General features: G+C 33.9%; 1 protein-coding gene across 1 annotated transcript; it reads right to left on the bottom strand.

The window, feature by feature from the left end:
- Positions 1-940: 940 nt before the first annotated feature.
- LOC128546284 (uncharacterized) lies at positions 941-14,052 on the bottom strand. The gene is made up of 9 exons (XM_053516675.1): positions 14,049-14,052; positions 8,965-9,078; positions 8,261-8,349; positions 7,533-7,597; positions 7,103-7,296; positions 6,160-6,253; positions 3,093-3,254; positions 2,265-2,339; positions 941-1,612 (listed from the first exon to the last, which is right to left on the bottom strand). Exons 1-9 carry the CDS (start codon positions 14,050-14,052, stop codon positions 1,507-1,509), a joined length of 903 nt encoding a protein of 300 aa, XP_053372650.1. The 3' UTR covers positions 941-1,506.
- Between the last annotated feature and the right edge of the window lie 388 nt (positions 14,053-14,440).

The raw sequence follows: 14,440 nt of genomic DNA, 5'->3' as shown, positions 1-14,440 counted from the left end.
TTGAAAATGAACTCCTGGACTAAAAGACACGACACATGTTGAGCGAAATGTAAATAAATAAAATCACAATGTAAAATATTCACATTTATTCAATAAAACTCAAATCATCTTAGAAATGATTTTGAATTTGAAACTATACAGTAGTTTACATTTGTGCATTATTTAATCACGAGCGGACACTTAGGTAGAACCACCGACCTTCCGTCAGCCAGCTGGATGGCTTCCTCACATGAAGAATTCAACGCTCCAAGTGAGGCTTAAAGCCACATTGGTAAGGGTCAAGAGATTAAAAGCCAGCGACCTTAACCACTCGGCCACGGATACCCCTCTGTAACGTTTGTGAATGCATAAAATATGCGGAGTATCAGTCAGAAATATTAAGGTAATGTGACTAGTGCATGATGGAAGACAAATGAGCCGTGCCATGGGAAAACCAACATAGTGGGTGTGCGACCAGCATGGATCCAGACCAGCCTGCGCATCCGCGCAGTCTGGTCAGGATCCATGCTGTTCGCTTTTAAAGCCTATTGGAATTGGAGAAACTGTTAGCGAACAGCATGGATCCTGACCAGACTGCGCGGATGCGCAGGCTGTACTTGGAATGCAAACAATGCGGTATCAATGCGGTCCTAATTTAGGTAATTACTATGTATGATGGAACAAATTATGACTTGTTCCAGTATACAAGTTCCAATTTACCGATCTGCGTGTTTTAGGTGAGAATGCAAGATTGAAATGGGTAAGTAAATTTTCCCATTCATGACCATAGTTCTTATAGTAAATTTAAGGGTAGTTGACAATATCATTTGACACATAACATTCTGGGACAGGGTACTCAAATGAAAAATGTAAAACACAAAACTCCGTTCACTTTAGTTTATCATGGATTGGGGATGCCATCTAAGTACCCAAAAGATATAACAATAACCATATAACCAAAAACGTTCCCAAAGCTTTAATCGATAACAAAAAACTTTCCCAAAGCTTTAATCGATAACAAAAGACTTTCCCAAAGCTTTAATCGATAGATTGTGTTTTGGCAAGTAATAAAGTGATACAGTACATTACGTAGTAAGTGACATAATAATACTTCAATAATATAACAAAAATCTGTTAAAACCCGAGAATGTACCCTACAAAACAAAAACACATACATCTATACTAATTTCGAAAAACAATAACAATATATTCTGTCTGTGATATTTCACATGAATTCTGTTTTCTTCCATTGCAATCACAGAAAGGTTCTATTTTCATATAAAACAACGATTCGCCACAGAATCATTTCATAACATACCGTCACAAAACTGAAATAAAGTTTGCCTTGAAACCTGGAAGAATATTTCTATAAAATCATCTCAGTATCCATTTCGAACAATATAGATCATTCTGTCATTATCACCTGTAGTTTTTATTTCTGTCACCATTGCACTATCTTGCATCTACTATAAAGCTAAAATCCATTAGCCAATAGACAAACAATATCTTATACATATTTTGGTGGTGTTACATGTGAGACATTTCTTTTCGAGCTTCAATTGTTTCTGTAACCGCTACTGGGGCATCATCGACTGGTATTATAATAGTTGAAACGTCTTTCAAAGTCACAGGTCTGAAATATACAATTCCACAGACTTTATGGCAATCTAACATAGACAAATCACTAATTATATATAAATATATGTTGAATGCAAACTAGAAATAAAAAAAGAAGAATAATAACGTATGGCACAGGCACAAAGATACGTTTAGTAGATTCGTTCTGAAACTTTTACACGTAAAACTGACTGTACAGTGTACTCTATTTATGAAATAAACATTTAATAGGTTTTGTCAAACTTCGAGTTTAGTTTGTAACTTAAAGATGATTTCAGCAAAAACTCAAATACACACGACTGAAAATTTTCTACCATATTTTTCAGAGATACAAATTGTTTTCGATTATTTCAGTATAAAAGCGACCATATACCTACAAAAAACCACAAATACAAACTGTGTAATATAGGTTCATTTCTATCCCTATTAAGACTGTTTAAAATTAAAATTCGTTTTAAACTAGTTCTTAGTGTGTACCTTCAAACTTGTAAAAAACAAGAATGTTTGATGACCATATATTTTTGGATCTTTGCTTGTTATAATTGATACATTAAATCATTTTGATCTAAGAAAGTCTTCAGCTGCAATGCCAGTAGTAAGGTAAGCTTCATCAGTGTCTCCATGACACTAAGTAGATAAGACCGGAAGAAAAGGACAGTCAAACTCACCTTTTGTCATACGAACTATCAGCATATCTAGGCAATATCGTGGGAAATATCATTGGAGGTTCCTCTGGCGGTTCACTGAAACATATGTCAGAGATATTTTGTGTGTAAAACTGTTATTGAGATACGTAAAATAAAATTATTGTTTTCTGATTTCTTGTCACGTTTGCTTATAACACTTTTGGATGCCTGAATGGTAGTGCAACTGAACCATTTTACATATGTCAGTGAAAGTACTTAAAATTTTACATATATTGAGATATAACACTTGATTATCTATGTGCAAGCATACCAAGGACACAAAATGCAACAAATACGGACAGCATACTAAGTAACTGTAATCAAAAACTGACAAGACAAACGTAGAAAGACATTCAATAAAAGCCTGCATTGAAGTTTTTTTATTATTCAAATACATGTATAATTCAATAAATCATAACCAACAATTAAGGCTATCTGCCAATAACTACACAGGTACCCGCTAATGTGTTTGAAATAAGGGTCTTCTTCCACCATGAAAAGCAGCAGGAAGGCCTTGATATGACCACCAAATCTAGTGTCGGTTTGATATTAAAAATAAATAAAACCGCTTACTGTATAAAGAAAACGCAGAGAACAATATAAATATCAAAAGGGAATACAAAATATCAACTGATGTGTCAGTGCAAAGGATCAATGAAGTATATTGGTGGTTTTTGTCAATAATCAGGGAGAAATTTCATGATATAATCATCTTAAAGATTATGAGCATTATTAATTGTTATGGTTCTGTTTCCAATAATTCATCATTTGCAACAACGGTATTTTGGTCAAAAATTGATATTAACTTACACTTCAATGATATCTACGTATATGTATCTTGGTCGTGCACAGCACGGATAAGCGTGGCAAACAACTAAACACATCAGCAGCATCAAGGGAAATAGGACAGATGGTAATACGGTCGCTAGTAATCCTCCGGTTGCATCAACATTACAGACCGTCTCCTCACATCTGATATATACATATCATCATATTAAGATATGACCCACTTAATGCTGAATATTTTAAATGTTCAAATCAATTTAACAGCAATATACTGTATCCAGTGGCAGACTTGTATGCAAAATTTAAACAACTTTTACCGTGACGTATTTTGTTTTGTAAATTTTGTATAATTCATGATATTTTCTCAAGCTCAAGTTGAGACAATTTCAAAGTAATGGCCACTGTCCAAAACGTTTGAAGGGAATTCATTATAAGCCATTATTTTATTAAAAAAATCGTCAAACTATAGGTAAACAATTATAAAACACAAAATAAAACTGAATATCATTTTTCTAGGGTGCCTCAAGTAAAAGGATTTAATGAGACAGGATTCAAACTCCAACATTAAACAAGAGCTGTCACAGGAGACAGCGTGCTCGACTATTTCGATGTTGGATAGTGAAACTGAGCACTTCTGAGGAAGCTGGTGCTGTCACTGGAGTGTTTAATGACTCCAATGGTGGAGGAAGATATTGCACAATAGCTTGAGTCTGTGTCAAAAAGAAAAAGTCTTAAGTTATAAGAGAGATAAAGATAAAGTGTATCAAAACACTTAATAAGTATAATTCTAAGCAAAAAGGGAGCATAATTCATAACATATTGGTGCAAGAGTTATACACCTTGCGTCATAGGATGTGGGTGATGATGTGGATCAACTACTTGAAATTTGAATCAAATCTATTTAGAAAGTACTTAGATATAGTGAAAAAGCATCAAAATTAACCTTAAATTCTAAGTAAAAGGGGGCATAATTCATGAAAATTTGGTGCAAGAGTTATGCACCTTGTGTCATATGATGTAAGTGATAAGGTGGAATAACTGTTTTAAGTTTGAATCAAATCCATTTAGTAATTACTGAGATAGAGTGAAAGTGCACCAAAACTTTAACCTGAAATTCTACGTAAAAAGGGGAGATAATTCATCAAATATTGGTGCAAGAGTTATGGCTCTTGTGTCTTGTGATGTGAATGATGATGTTGAACAAATATTTAAAGTTTGAATCAAATCCATTTAGTAATAACTGAGATAGATTAAATGTGCATCAAAACTTTAACCTGAAATTCTAAGAAAAAATGGGGGATAATTTATTAAATATTGGTACCAGAGTTATGGACCTTCTGTCATATGATGTGGGAGATGATGTGGAACAACTTCTTTCATTTTGAATCAAATCCATTTAGTAATAATTAAGATAGACTGAAAGTGCACCAAAACTTTAACCTGAAATTCTAAGTAAAAAGGGGGATAATTCATGAAATATTGGTGTGAGAGTTATGGTCCTTGTGCCCTATGATGTGGGTGATGATGAGGAATAACTATTTTAAGTTTAAAACAAATCCATCAAGTAATTACAGAGATAAGGAGAAAAAAGAGAAAGTGTAAAAACTTTAACCAAGGTGGAGACGCGGAAGGAGAAATATTGCGCGACTGAAGGAGCGAAATATTATTCTGCCGAATCAGGTGCGTCGCGTCATTTATGACGTCAGTATCATGCAAGTCGTCGCGTTTAAACGTTTTTGATTGATGATATTTTCAAATAAACTCAGGCTACAGATTAATTCATTCCATTTAGATAGTAAATATATGTATGTATATGTAATAGAAAAATATTAGATTTGCATTAAGAAACGTTCTTTTGCAGAATGATATTGCGCTCCTAAATTCGCGCAATATTTTTACCGCACAACTCGTGCATATTTCTCGGCACAAATCGTATAACCTGTAAATATTGACGCTTCTGTTTCAGTTGTAACTTAGCTGAGAGTAAAATAAAGAAAATAAAAATAAAAAGGTATTTATTAATCATGTGACGATCATGTCAATACTCGGATGTTTATATATGTAGCTTCACTACTGAAAAATCAGAATAACGAAATTTGTTGAAAATATTATTATCTATAAAACGTTGAATAGATGAGTTTAACCTTTAGCCTGCTGGTGGCAAGGTATTCTGCCTTTGCGACCAGTGCAGACCAAGATCAGCCTGCACATCCGTGATCATGGTCTGCACTGTTCGCTATTCAGTCAGTAAATTTTCAGTAAACACCCCTTCAAATGATAAATGGTACTGCTCAAATTGAATGATGGACCAGTCCATTATAGTAATTTAGCAGGCTAAAGGTTAATAAATTCAATGTAGAGCTAGAGAGAAAAAATGTATTATTCTTTTGTATCACATGTAAGCTTTCCTTGCAGAAACATCAACATTTCTTCTTTCTTTACGTATTACAGACCAAGTAAATTCGACTAACGTCTCCTATACTTAAAACGACGTCAACGACAACGATTTATTACTCTCCTTATTTAAAAAAAAACTAATAGACAGCTCAGTATTGTTATATCCGTATCGTACTAAACATTTATCTGTTATTCACATGTGACATGTAATAAGTATACATGCAATTAATTTAGCTATGTATACTTAAAAACACTATATGTTTTCCCGCCATTCAACGTAACGTTAAGTTCATGACGTCGAGTCCGTTGTTTTAATATACATTTATCCTGCGCCGAAACGTTCATAAAAGATGACTATTCACGTGTCCATTGTATACTAGTGTATTATCAAGTTTATGTAATGGCTTTATTTCATTCCAACGACGTCAAACGTGTGATAAAAATCGTTATATAGCACATTCATATTGACGTTGGCTAAAAAAGTCGAAGGGTATATATCACAGAACAGAGATATCAAATAGTTTTGGTTTTGCTATACACTGGTTTTATCAAAGATGTTTCAAATAAATGATAGGTTTGTAGGAATCAAAGCTCCTTGTAAAAGCTGTATTTTATGTAACCGGAAGAATGTTCAAAAGGGTATACCTAGCCTTTATTTGCACTATGAACGAAATTTTGAAATAAACAGCCATACCTGCACTTCTCTCTGTCATCCGTCATGATGCAGAGGTCCTTGTCTACACATGTTCGTTTATGTTGGTACCAGAAACAAGAGGATGTGATTGGCGCTAAAATTAATATAAAACAAAATTACGTGATACAACAAAAAAAGACAAAGATTTACGAGATAAAGAAAATAACAAAGAGTTATGTGATAAAACAACAACAAAGAGTTACATGATAAAGAAAACAACAAAGAATTATGTGATAAAACAACAATAAAGAGTTATATGACATGATAAAGAAAACAACAAAGAGTTATGTGATAAAACAACAACAAATAGTTACATGATAAAGAAAACAATAAAGAGTTATGCGGTAAAATAACAACAAAGATATATATGATAAAGAAAATAACAAAGAGTTAACCATGAAAAAGAAACAAAACAATAAGTTACTTTTTAAAAAAACGAAAGAGATGTGTTTAAGATACGTGATAAAGAAAACAACAATAAGTAACCGTGCTAAAGAAAATATTAAAGATTAACGTAATAATTAAAGAAAACAACCAAGAACTACGTGATAAGGAAAACAACAAGAACAAAGCTCCAGCAAAAATATAAAATCTGCAAGAGAGCAGCACCCAGTCCCTAAAAATGAAACATAAAGAAATGTAATTACAGATGTAAACATCACTGAAATGTATAGAAAATAACGTAAAATAAAAATTTATGTTTAGACCCCGGTCGCAAACTTGTGGCGCATCGCCTTTGACTGGTCCGTAGCAAACAAAATGTGAGAGATTAAACAATAAGCCATATGAATAGTTTACAACTAGGTTACGCTTTTATTTGCTTATCAGTTGGAATCACTAAATTGTGCACACTGTTACAACCTCAACCACATCCCGCCAAACAATCTTGTTATCGATTGTCAGATATCAAAAAAACAAGTATATTCCAAGCAGAAAATATTACCGGAGTTATTTGAACCGTAGTAAAACTGTGCCTCCTTAACAACTTGCATTGTTTTGCCGTTGTAGGTTAATTGATAACTATGGCTATCTAACTTCGCCCGTATGTCTTTTCCCATATCCGTTATGATTGTATCATTTAAACGGGTTCTGTTGAAGACGAGTTCAACGGTATAGAAACCATCTTGATCTATCAAACTGTAAACAAAACAGAAACCACACAGACTGTCAATGGTATTGAAACTGTATATACTCTATTAAACTGTAAAAATATGATAATATATCTGGACTTGAATAAAAAGCCTTTTCTACTGAGCTCATATGTTGGATATTAAACTACGGAAAGGAAAATAGACCGCTTTATTATGTAAAGACTAAATACATTAATTTTGCTATTCCCATAATCTGAAGGCCTAGGTAAAAATGGAACTTACACTATATCTGCTATTGTCATTGCTGCGAGACTAGACGATTTCTGTAGCAAGACGTCTTGTATCGCCTAATTGAAAGCAAAAATTGTCTTGATTAAGATATTGATTGTTAGTCATCATCATTGAATCTGTAGATAACACCTTTTTCTTTCCATATAGATATAACTATTGTAAAAAAGGAAGACCTCATATAGGGTTTAAGTCTACTACTACTACTACTAAAATCTGTGAGTAGATCATTATGAAGCATAGATCGCAACCAAGAAACATAATAGCAGACTCAGTTTGATTGAGTCTGTTCGTGAGAGGTATATCCCTCACGACCCCTAGCACAAACATGATTTAGCGGAATTCTTTACAGTGCGAATGAATGTACTCAATGACCCTAAAGAACCAGAAAACACACTGAGCCCAAGATCTATCGACATGTCCATCACAAACTGTCTAACATACAACGGACTTTTCTATACTATATTGCGTACATAGTAGACTAATATGCGTTTCCATGTAATTGTCTTTACAGTTTTATTTTAGCATAAATGCCATTATTCTGGTTTAAAATGTTCGAATACCTATCATGCCGAACGCCAGAATGTACATACGGAATGCGTACATAAAATGTTTTATAATCTATTTCATAAAGTTATAAGTTGTTTTGAAGTATTTTATCTGCAATAAAATACCAATTTATTTCATATCTTTAAATATGATATCATATAAATGTATTTTACCTTTTCGAGTTCCTCCTCAGTGATAACTCCTTCTGGTACAACTGTGAGAACTATACGAGGTAAGCCATCAAATTGATCCGGGACAGAAACTATTCAGAAATACAAAACACACTTGCATATCCATGCCGAAAAGTTATGTTTAAGACATAAAAGAAAATATTTTTATCATTTCGGTATCAGGTCTGCGTAGAGAAGGAAGCATGGAGTATAAAAGATTTTAAAGTAGTTCCCATTGCCTGAATTTTCAGTGTTGTCTAATATTGATATTTTCGGTAATCAGACGACCAAGAATTTTTTTTATTTATGACAACATCAAACTAACGGGGTAATTGGTTGGGAACTAACATCTGCCACGACATTGAGACCACGGGGATAGAGGTTTATTGAATATTTAGCAGCAGTGGGGTCTCTATAAAAATAGTACAATGTACGGTATATTGCAATACAATATGTAAAAAAAAGAAGCAAAGAATGCAACCAAGAATAATAACAGCAGACACGGTTTGATTGAGTCTGTTCATGAGAAGTAATGGAATGTGCAACACCTTTCAAGCCCCCTAGCACCGGCTTAAGCAGAACTCCATTACACATATGTTGAATGAACTCCAAGACTGATATGCATCAATTGTATGTGCATATACTTTCATATTTACTTTAAAAACAAAGACAAATATCAAACATGTTTATATATAACACCGTGTTACCTTCAGAGCATGTAGGTCCACCATAACCAAATGTACAGGCACAGTTGAAGGAATTAACACCTTTCAGGCAGGTACCTCCGTTACGACAAGGTTGTGACACGCATTCGTTAATAGCTGATAAACATACAAATTAATAAAAGTAAATCGCTTGCTTATATTGCATGAAATATAACATCGACGAAAGTGAATGAATGTTACCACAAAATAGTTCTTTGTTACCTGTTTGATGATCTGAGAGTTCATACTCGGATATCTATAACGATTGTAAAGTATTTCACTGTTATGAAATAAAATAAAACTATTACGATATAATGGTCTGGAATGCTGTATTCAGCTAGGAGTATAAAAGAAAGGGGTAAGTTCACTAACCCTACTATTTTGCCCTGTAATTTCAAATACATTAAATACTTAAAAATATATCATTTACGTCTTTTTCCAAATAGACTAACCTTAGAGCTTCTCAAAAACATCAATAGATCACTTCTATGCAAAGTATGTGAATATTTACATCGCTTCAATCCAATCCTAGTTTCGCCAAAAAACCTGAATTTTCGCTATTTTTCATTGTTCAGGTGAATAATTCAGTATCAGCGCATCCGTGTACCAAAAAAATATTTGTATCAGTGAAAGGTTAGTTAAATACCAACAAAATGGTGTATGTATAAGTTTGGTACACAAATGCGCTGATGCTGACATTTGATAAAATACGTTTTCAGGTGGAAAAATATCTATACCCCACCCACCTAATTTATTATAAGCTCACCCGTAAAACATGTTCGTTTACCGATGAAACAATCATCATTAAATGCCTGTTAGGGTTTAAACGTAAACATCCTTTCTTTTTAAAAGTTGAACATAATATATAAATATAAAATTAAGAACTCGAATGAAAAATATTATAAGAGACTGTCACGGACGTAGATCTACAGACACGATATAAATTCAAGCTTTTAAGCATGCATTTTCATTTGGTTATAGAGCATTTTGTTTACAATTACATGAAAGTTTTAACACAGTAACGTTTCTGGTGACGCGAAAATATAACACCCATACGTAATTTTCTATATGCACGCGGTCGTTACCAAAGGAGCATCATTGAAGGCATGTGCAGTTTTCCCGCCAAAATACAAAGAAGAAACGTCTGCTTCCGGTTCTATCAAGAAGGCCCGAACATTACGCGTATTCATTCTTTTATTATTCACAATTCAATCTTAACGTTCACATATGTAGGTGTGTTCAACCAAACATTAGGAAAATCTTCCGAACAATGTACGAAAATGTGTAACATCGATCTAGCAGTTTCTACTGAAATATGGTTTCGGAAGAATCATGTCGAGTCATTAAAACATACACGTATCATGCCGACAAGACTTGTCATTTCTTTGGACATTTGTCAACCGTTTTTAGAATAATGATTTCACACAGTACATGTTTTAGTAAACTTGTTTTAAAGGCACTGACCTCCAGATCGTACGACAAAAAAAAAAATAGATATCAGAAAAGCATTGCTATATTTCTAAATGTTTTAAAACTTAGATACTAACAGATCATGTTATAGAAACACATTAGAATTAATTGTTTTTGCGATTTTTTCCATTCAAAACATCGGTATAGTGTAGGTAAACTGCCTTTATTATTATGTTTATATTTATTTATCGACCGTTACGCGCATATTCCTCAGTGGTGTATTGGTCAGGACCGCAGGAATTTTTTATTGCCGCGGCGGCCCGGGTTTGATTCCCAACTCGAACATCTCTCTCTCTCTCTCTCTCTCTCTCTTGATTTGGCATTCAAGACAGATAAGAAAAAAATTCTTGTGTTCTAATATTCAAAATATGAACAAACTTTAAGCGAAAATCTGAAGGTCAGTGCCATTAAATGGCTAAACGCTAAAGTAACAACTCGTGATCTTTTTGTCCACATACTGTTTAACGTATAATGGAAATAACTAAGAATGGTAATGTTTAGGAAAAGATATGACATATTGCGCAAGTCACATTTATTTTACATTTATTTTACTTCCACGTAAAATAAGTTTTAAAAAAGTTTCTTTTTACGATGCTGTTTTTGTCATTAATACTTTAAACTGCACGAATGCACTTTTTTATGATAGGTCTGTCTATCATTTGCATTAATCTGTGGACAAAATATGATTGGAAACTATTAGAAGTTCACCTTGCAAATCAAATGAGCACGTGGCTTTTGTCTTTTATCATGCTCAAAATAAATCATGCAAGTATTTTAAAGAAATTGATGTTCACTATTTTTACAGTTTAACTTTGCAGTGAATGAACTGAACAATTCAACAGAAAAATAGATAAACCGCGCGTGAAACAGTTTAATTAATTCAATTACAGGTAAGGCCACATATAACAGTAAAGAAAACATTTGCGTAATACTGCAGTAAATAATCAGTAAATATGATTGCGTGCGACATTAGTGACTTCCCATAATTATAAACGAGAATGACTGAAATATTATGATGTTGGTTTTCTCAGCGACTTACACATTTTCTGTAACTGGCTAGTGCTTCACAAATATATTGAAATACCGAGGCAAATATGTCCTTAATATGGAGGATGACGATGTTCTATTTACGTCGGCATCGGGTAATGAAATCAGTACCATTGATTTATCAACAGACGATTTTGTGTGGAATCTTAGACTGGATCCCGTCCCTATGTTTGTTCTTATTTACATGTATATAAGCTTATTCATTAAAAGAGAAGTAACTCCAGCAGGTTGTTTCTACATTGACATTTTTTATTGCTCCTGGCTCCGACAGGGTTCAGCCATCAGATAAAATGTGCTATTTTAGACGCTTAAGATTTTCTTATTTTGCTTGCATATTTATATAAAAAATAACCATGCAGCCAGGGAGCCAGGCTAGTGGAATCTGTACGCTCGTTTAAAATATTTGTACGAGTATGAAATAATTCGACTGATCTTCATGCAAAAATTGTTTTACTCAATTCACGCATGTTTTCGTTTCGGCCTGCCTCGATTTCATTTAGTTTCATTCTATTTCTTTTCACGGCGTATGAGAAACATCCGTAACTGGCGGCATAACAAACGTCACGTGCTTGTCAGAATGCACGAGTGTGAATGAAAGGCGGGAAAATGGAATTATCAATCGGTCTTCACGACTTTTATTGAATTCTACACAAGTGCGAGATATCGTACATAATCGGTGATACGATTCTATTACGTCAGGAAATGTTGATGGGCAAACTTTTGGGGATTAATGACGCTGACTGTAAATTCAACGGGAACTAGACAGAAAAATGAAATATTTAATAAACAGAAATAAAAAAGATAATATTTTTTTAGATCAGTGATGTCAAAATTGCGTTCCGCGTATCGCGGTCAGTAAAGTTAATAAGAAGGTAAAATATCCGTAAGTAATTAAGAGAGGTGATCAAACACCCACCCACCCATATTTTTAATATTTTTACAATCAACCCACTACCCATAAAGACGATTTTTCTGAGGACAACCACCCATAATTATGATTTTCTGATGGACCCCACCACCCATAATTATGATTTTCTGATGAACCTCACCACCCGTCAATAAAAAAATTCGATTGCCGTCCGACACCCCCATACAGTTAATTTTGTAATCGCCCTAATTTCATTAAAATGTAAATAGGTATAAAATATCTTACAATATGTCATAAAATGTATACCCCAATAACGAACACCATATAAAAACGCCCACAAATTGTTTTTCCGTCGGAGATGACAGACGACTGCTATAGGTAAAGCCAATTAGAAATATTTATAAGTTTTACACGTGTAACTGTTGATAGTCCATGTGGCTAAGTGGTGGAGCGCTTGCTTCACGTACTGAAGGTCCTAAGATCGAGAAAAACGTGTACTTTAGCTCTAAGTGAAATATCCAATGACATTGACATTGTTGTTACCATGACAACATCAAATTATTTGACTGTCTGCTATTTTACAAATTATTCTGATAATTATTTCTAGACAAGTTACAGTCTGCTTAATTTTGTATAGAGCATCTACTGTTGTCATATTGATGACTAAAACAATGTTTTGTCTCAAATATGCATGGTTACCATAGCAACATAGCCTAAAATAGGATGGAAATCGAAGCAACTTGCAATTTATCATTGTTGTGTTGTTAATATTTTTAACAGATATTGTTTGTTGTTTAGTAACACATTATTAAATGCCAATTTTGCAGCGAAAACGGATTTTAAGGTAGTTAGCATTGTTGCCATAGCAACCATTATACTGTCTTTGAGCTGGAAATGAGTCAGGTATTTGAACAGAATATATATTGCTCTATCACATGTGTGTAATTTATCTATTTCTGAGATTGGGCAAATTTTGACCATTAGTGAACTTACCCCTTTGCAAAATATCTGAAAATTGATAAATATAGATGGGGATAACTATCGAAGTTTGCGTAAAAATCTCAAATACATAGCTTGTTAAGGAAATGTGAGCTAGCTACTGTCACTCACTGACGTTCGAGACAAACACTAACATTAATAACAGGTCAAGAACACAATTAGTAATACTTGACCTTTCGATATAAATGAAATATGCTAGGACAATGTACATGTTTCCAGACTTCTGATAAGATATCACTTGAGAAGACCAAAAACGTTTAGCTGTTTCAAATATACAAACTATTTAGCAGTTATAAAGCTGATAAAAACATCGAGATAACTGGCCTCAGTGCTATATAACTTTTACAAATGCTTGTTGTTATCTTTATATATAATGCAAATTTACTCAGTATTTATTTATTCTATCACTTACAAATATGAATATTTACGAGACAAAGTCATCGTTTTTGGAGGCAGCAAAGTACAGACATTTTCATCAGTTCAGTTTCCAGAAAGAATTTCTAATTGTTTTTTTTTAAATGTTAGTCCGAGACTTGAAATATTAAAACTATAGATATCAGTAAAATCGAAAACTAAATTGCCATATGAGATAATACTGTACCAATATAGAGTGCCTCGCTACAATTGCTTTCATAACGTAATCAGCTAGAGAAATAATAATGATGACAGTACACCCAAAGGCTAGCGGTCGTGGTCAACATACTCATTTGTCGGTCAGGTCAGCGCGGTTATGCAATAAAACAGGATGGTCAGTAATGGTGAACAAGAATGACCAATTATTAATTAGGTTAAACATAGTAACTTGGAACATCTGTGACCTTAGTTTTCAAGTATGCCACGTTTTGGCCGGGCTGTATCGGGGAGGCCTTGGAAGTCTCCGCCTACTTGTCCGTGTTGGTTATGAAACCAAGTTTCGGCCAATCATTCCACAGTAATTTCGGGTGTGATCTGGTCTGATGATCAGTCCAGGTCACGTGGCTAGGTTCGATGACTACGGACATAAGTAGAGGACCATACGAGAGTGTGGCAGTTCATTTTTGGATTTGGATAGCAGTGAGGCTGTAGGCTGGTTAAGTCTGAGAGTCGGGACAGCGG

The sequence above is a fragment of the Mercenaria mercenaria genome, chromosome 10 (genome assembly GCF_021730395.1).
Source record: "Mercenaria mercenaria strain notata chromosome 10, MADL_Memer_1, whole genome shotgun sequence".
NCBI classification, from domain to species: Eukaryota; Metazoa; Mollusca; class Bivalvia; order Venerida; family Veneridae; genus Mercenaria; species Mercenaria mercenaria.
The sequence above is the reverse complement of the archived record's forward strand: the minus strand, read 5'-3'. Positions and strand labels throughout refer to the sequence as shown.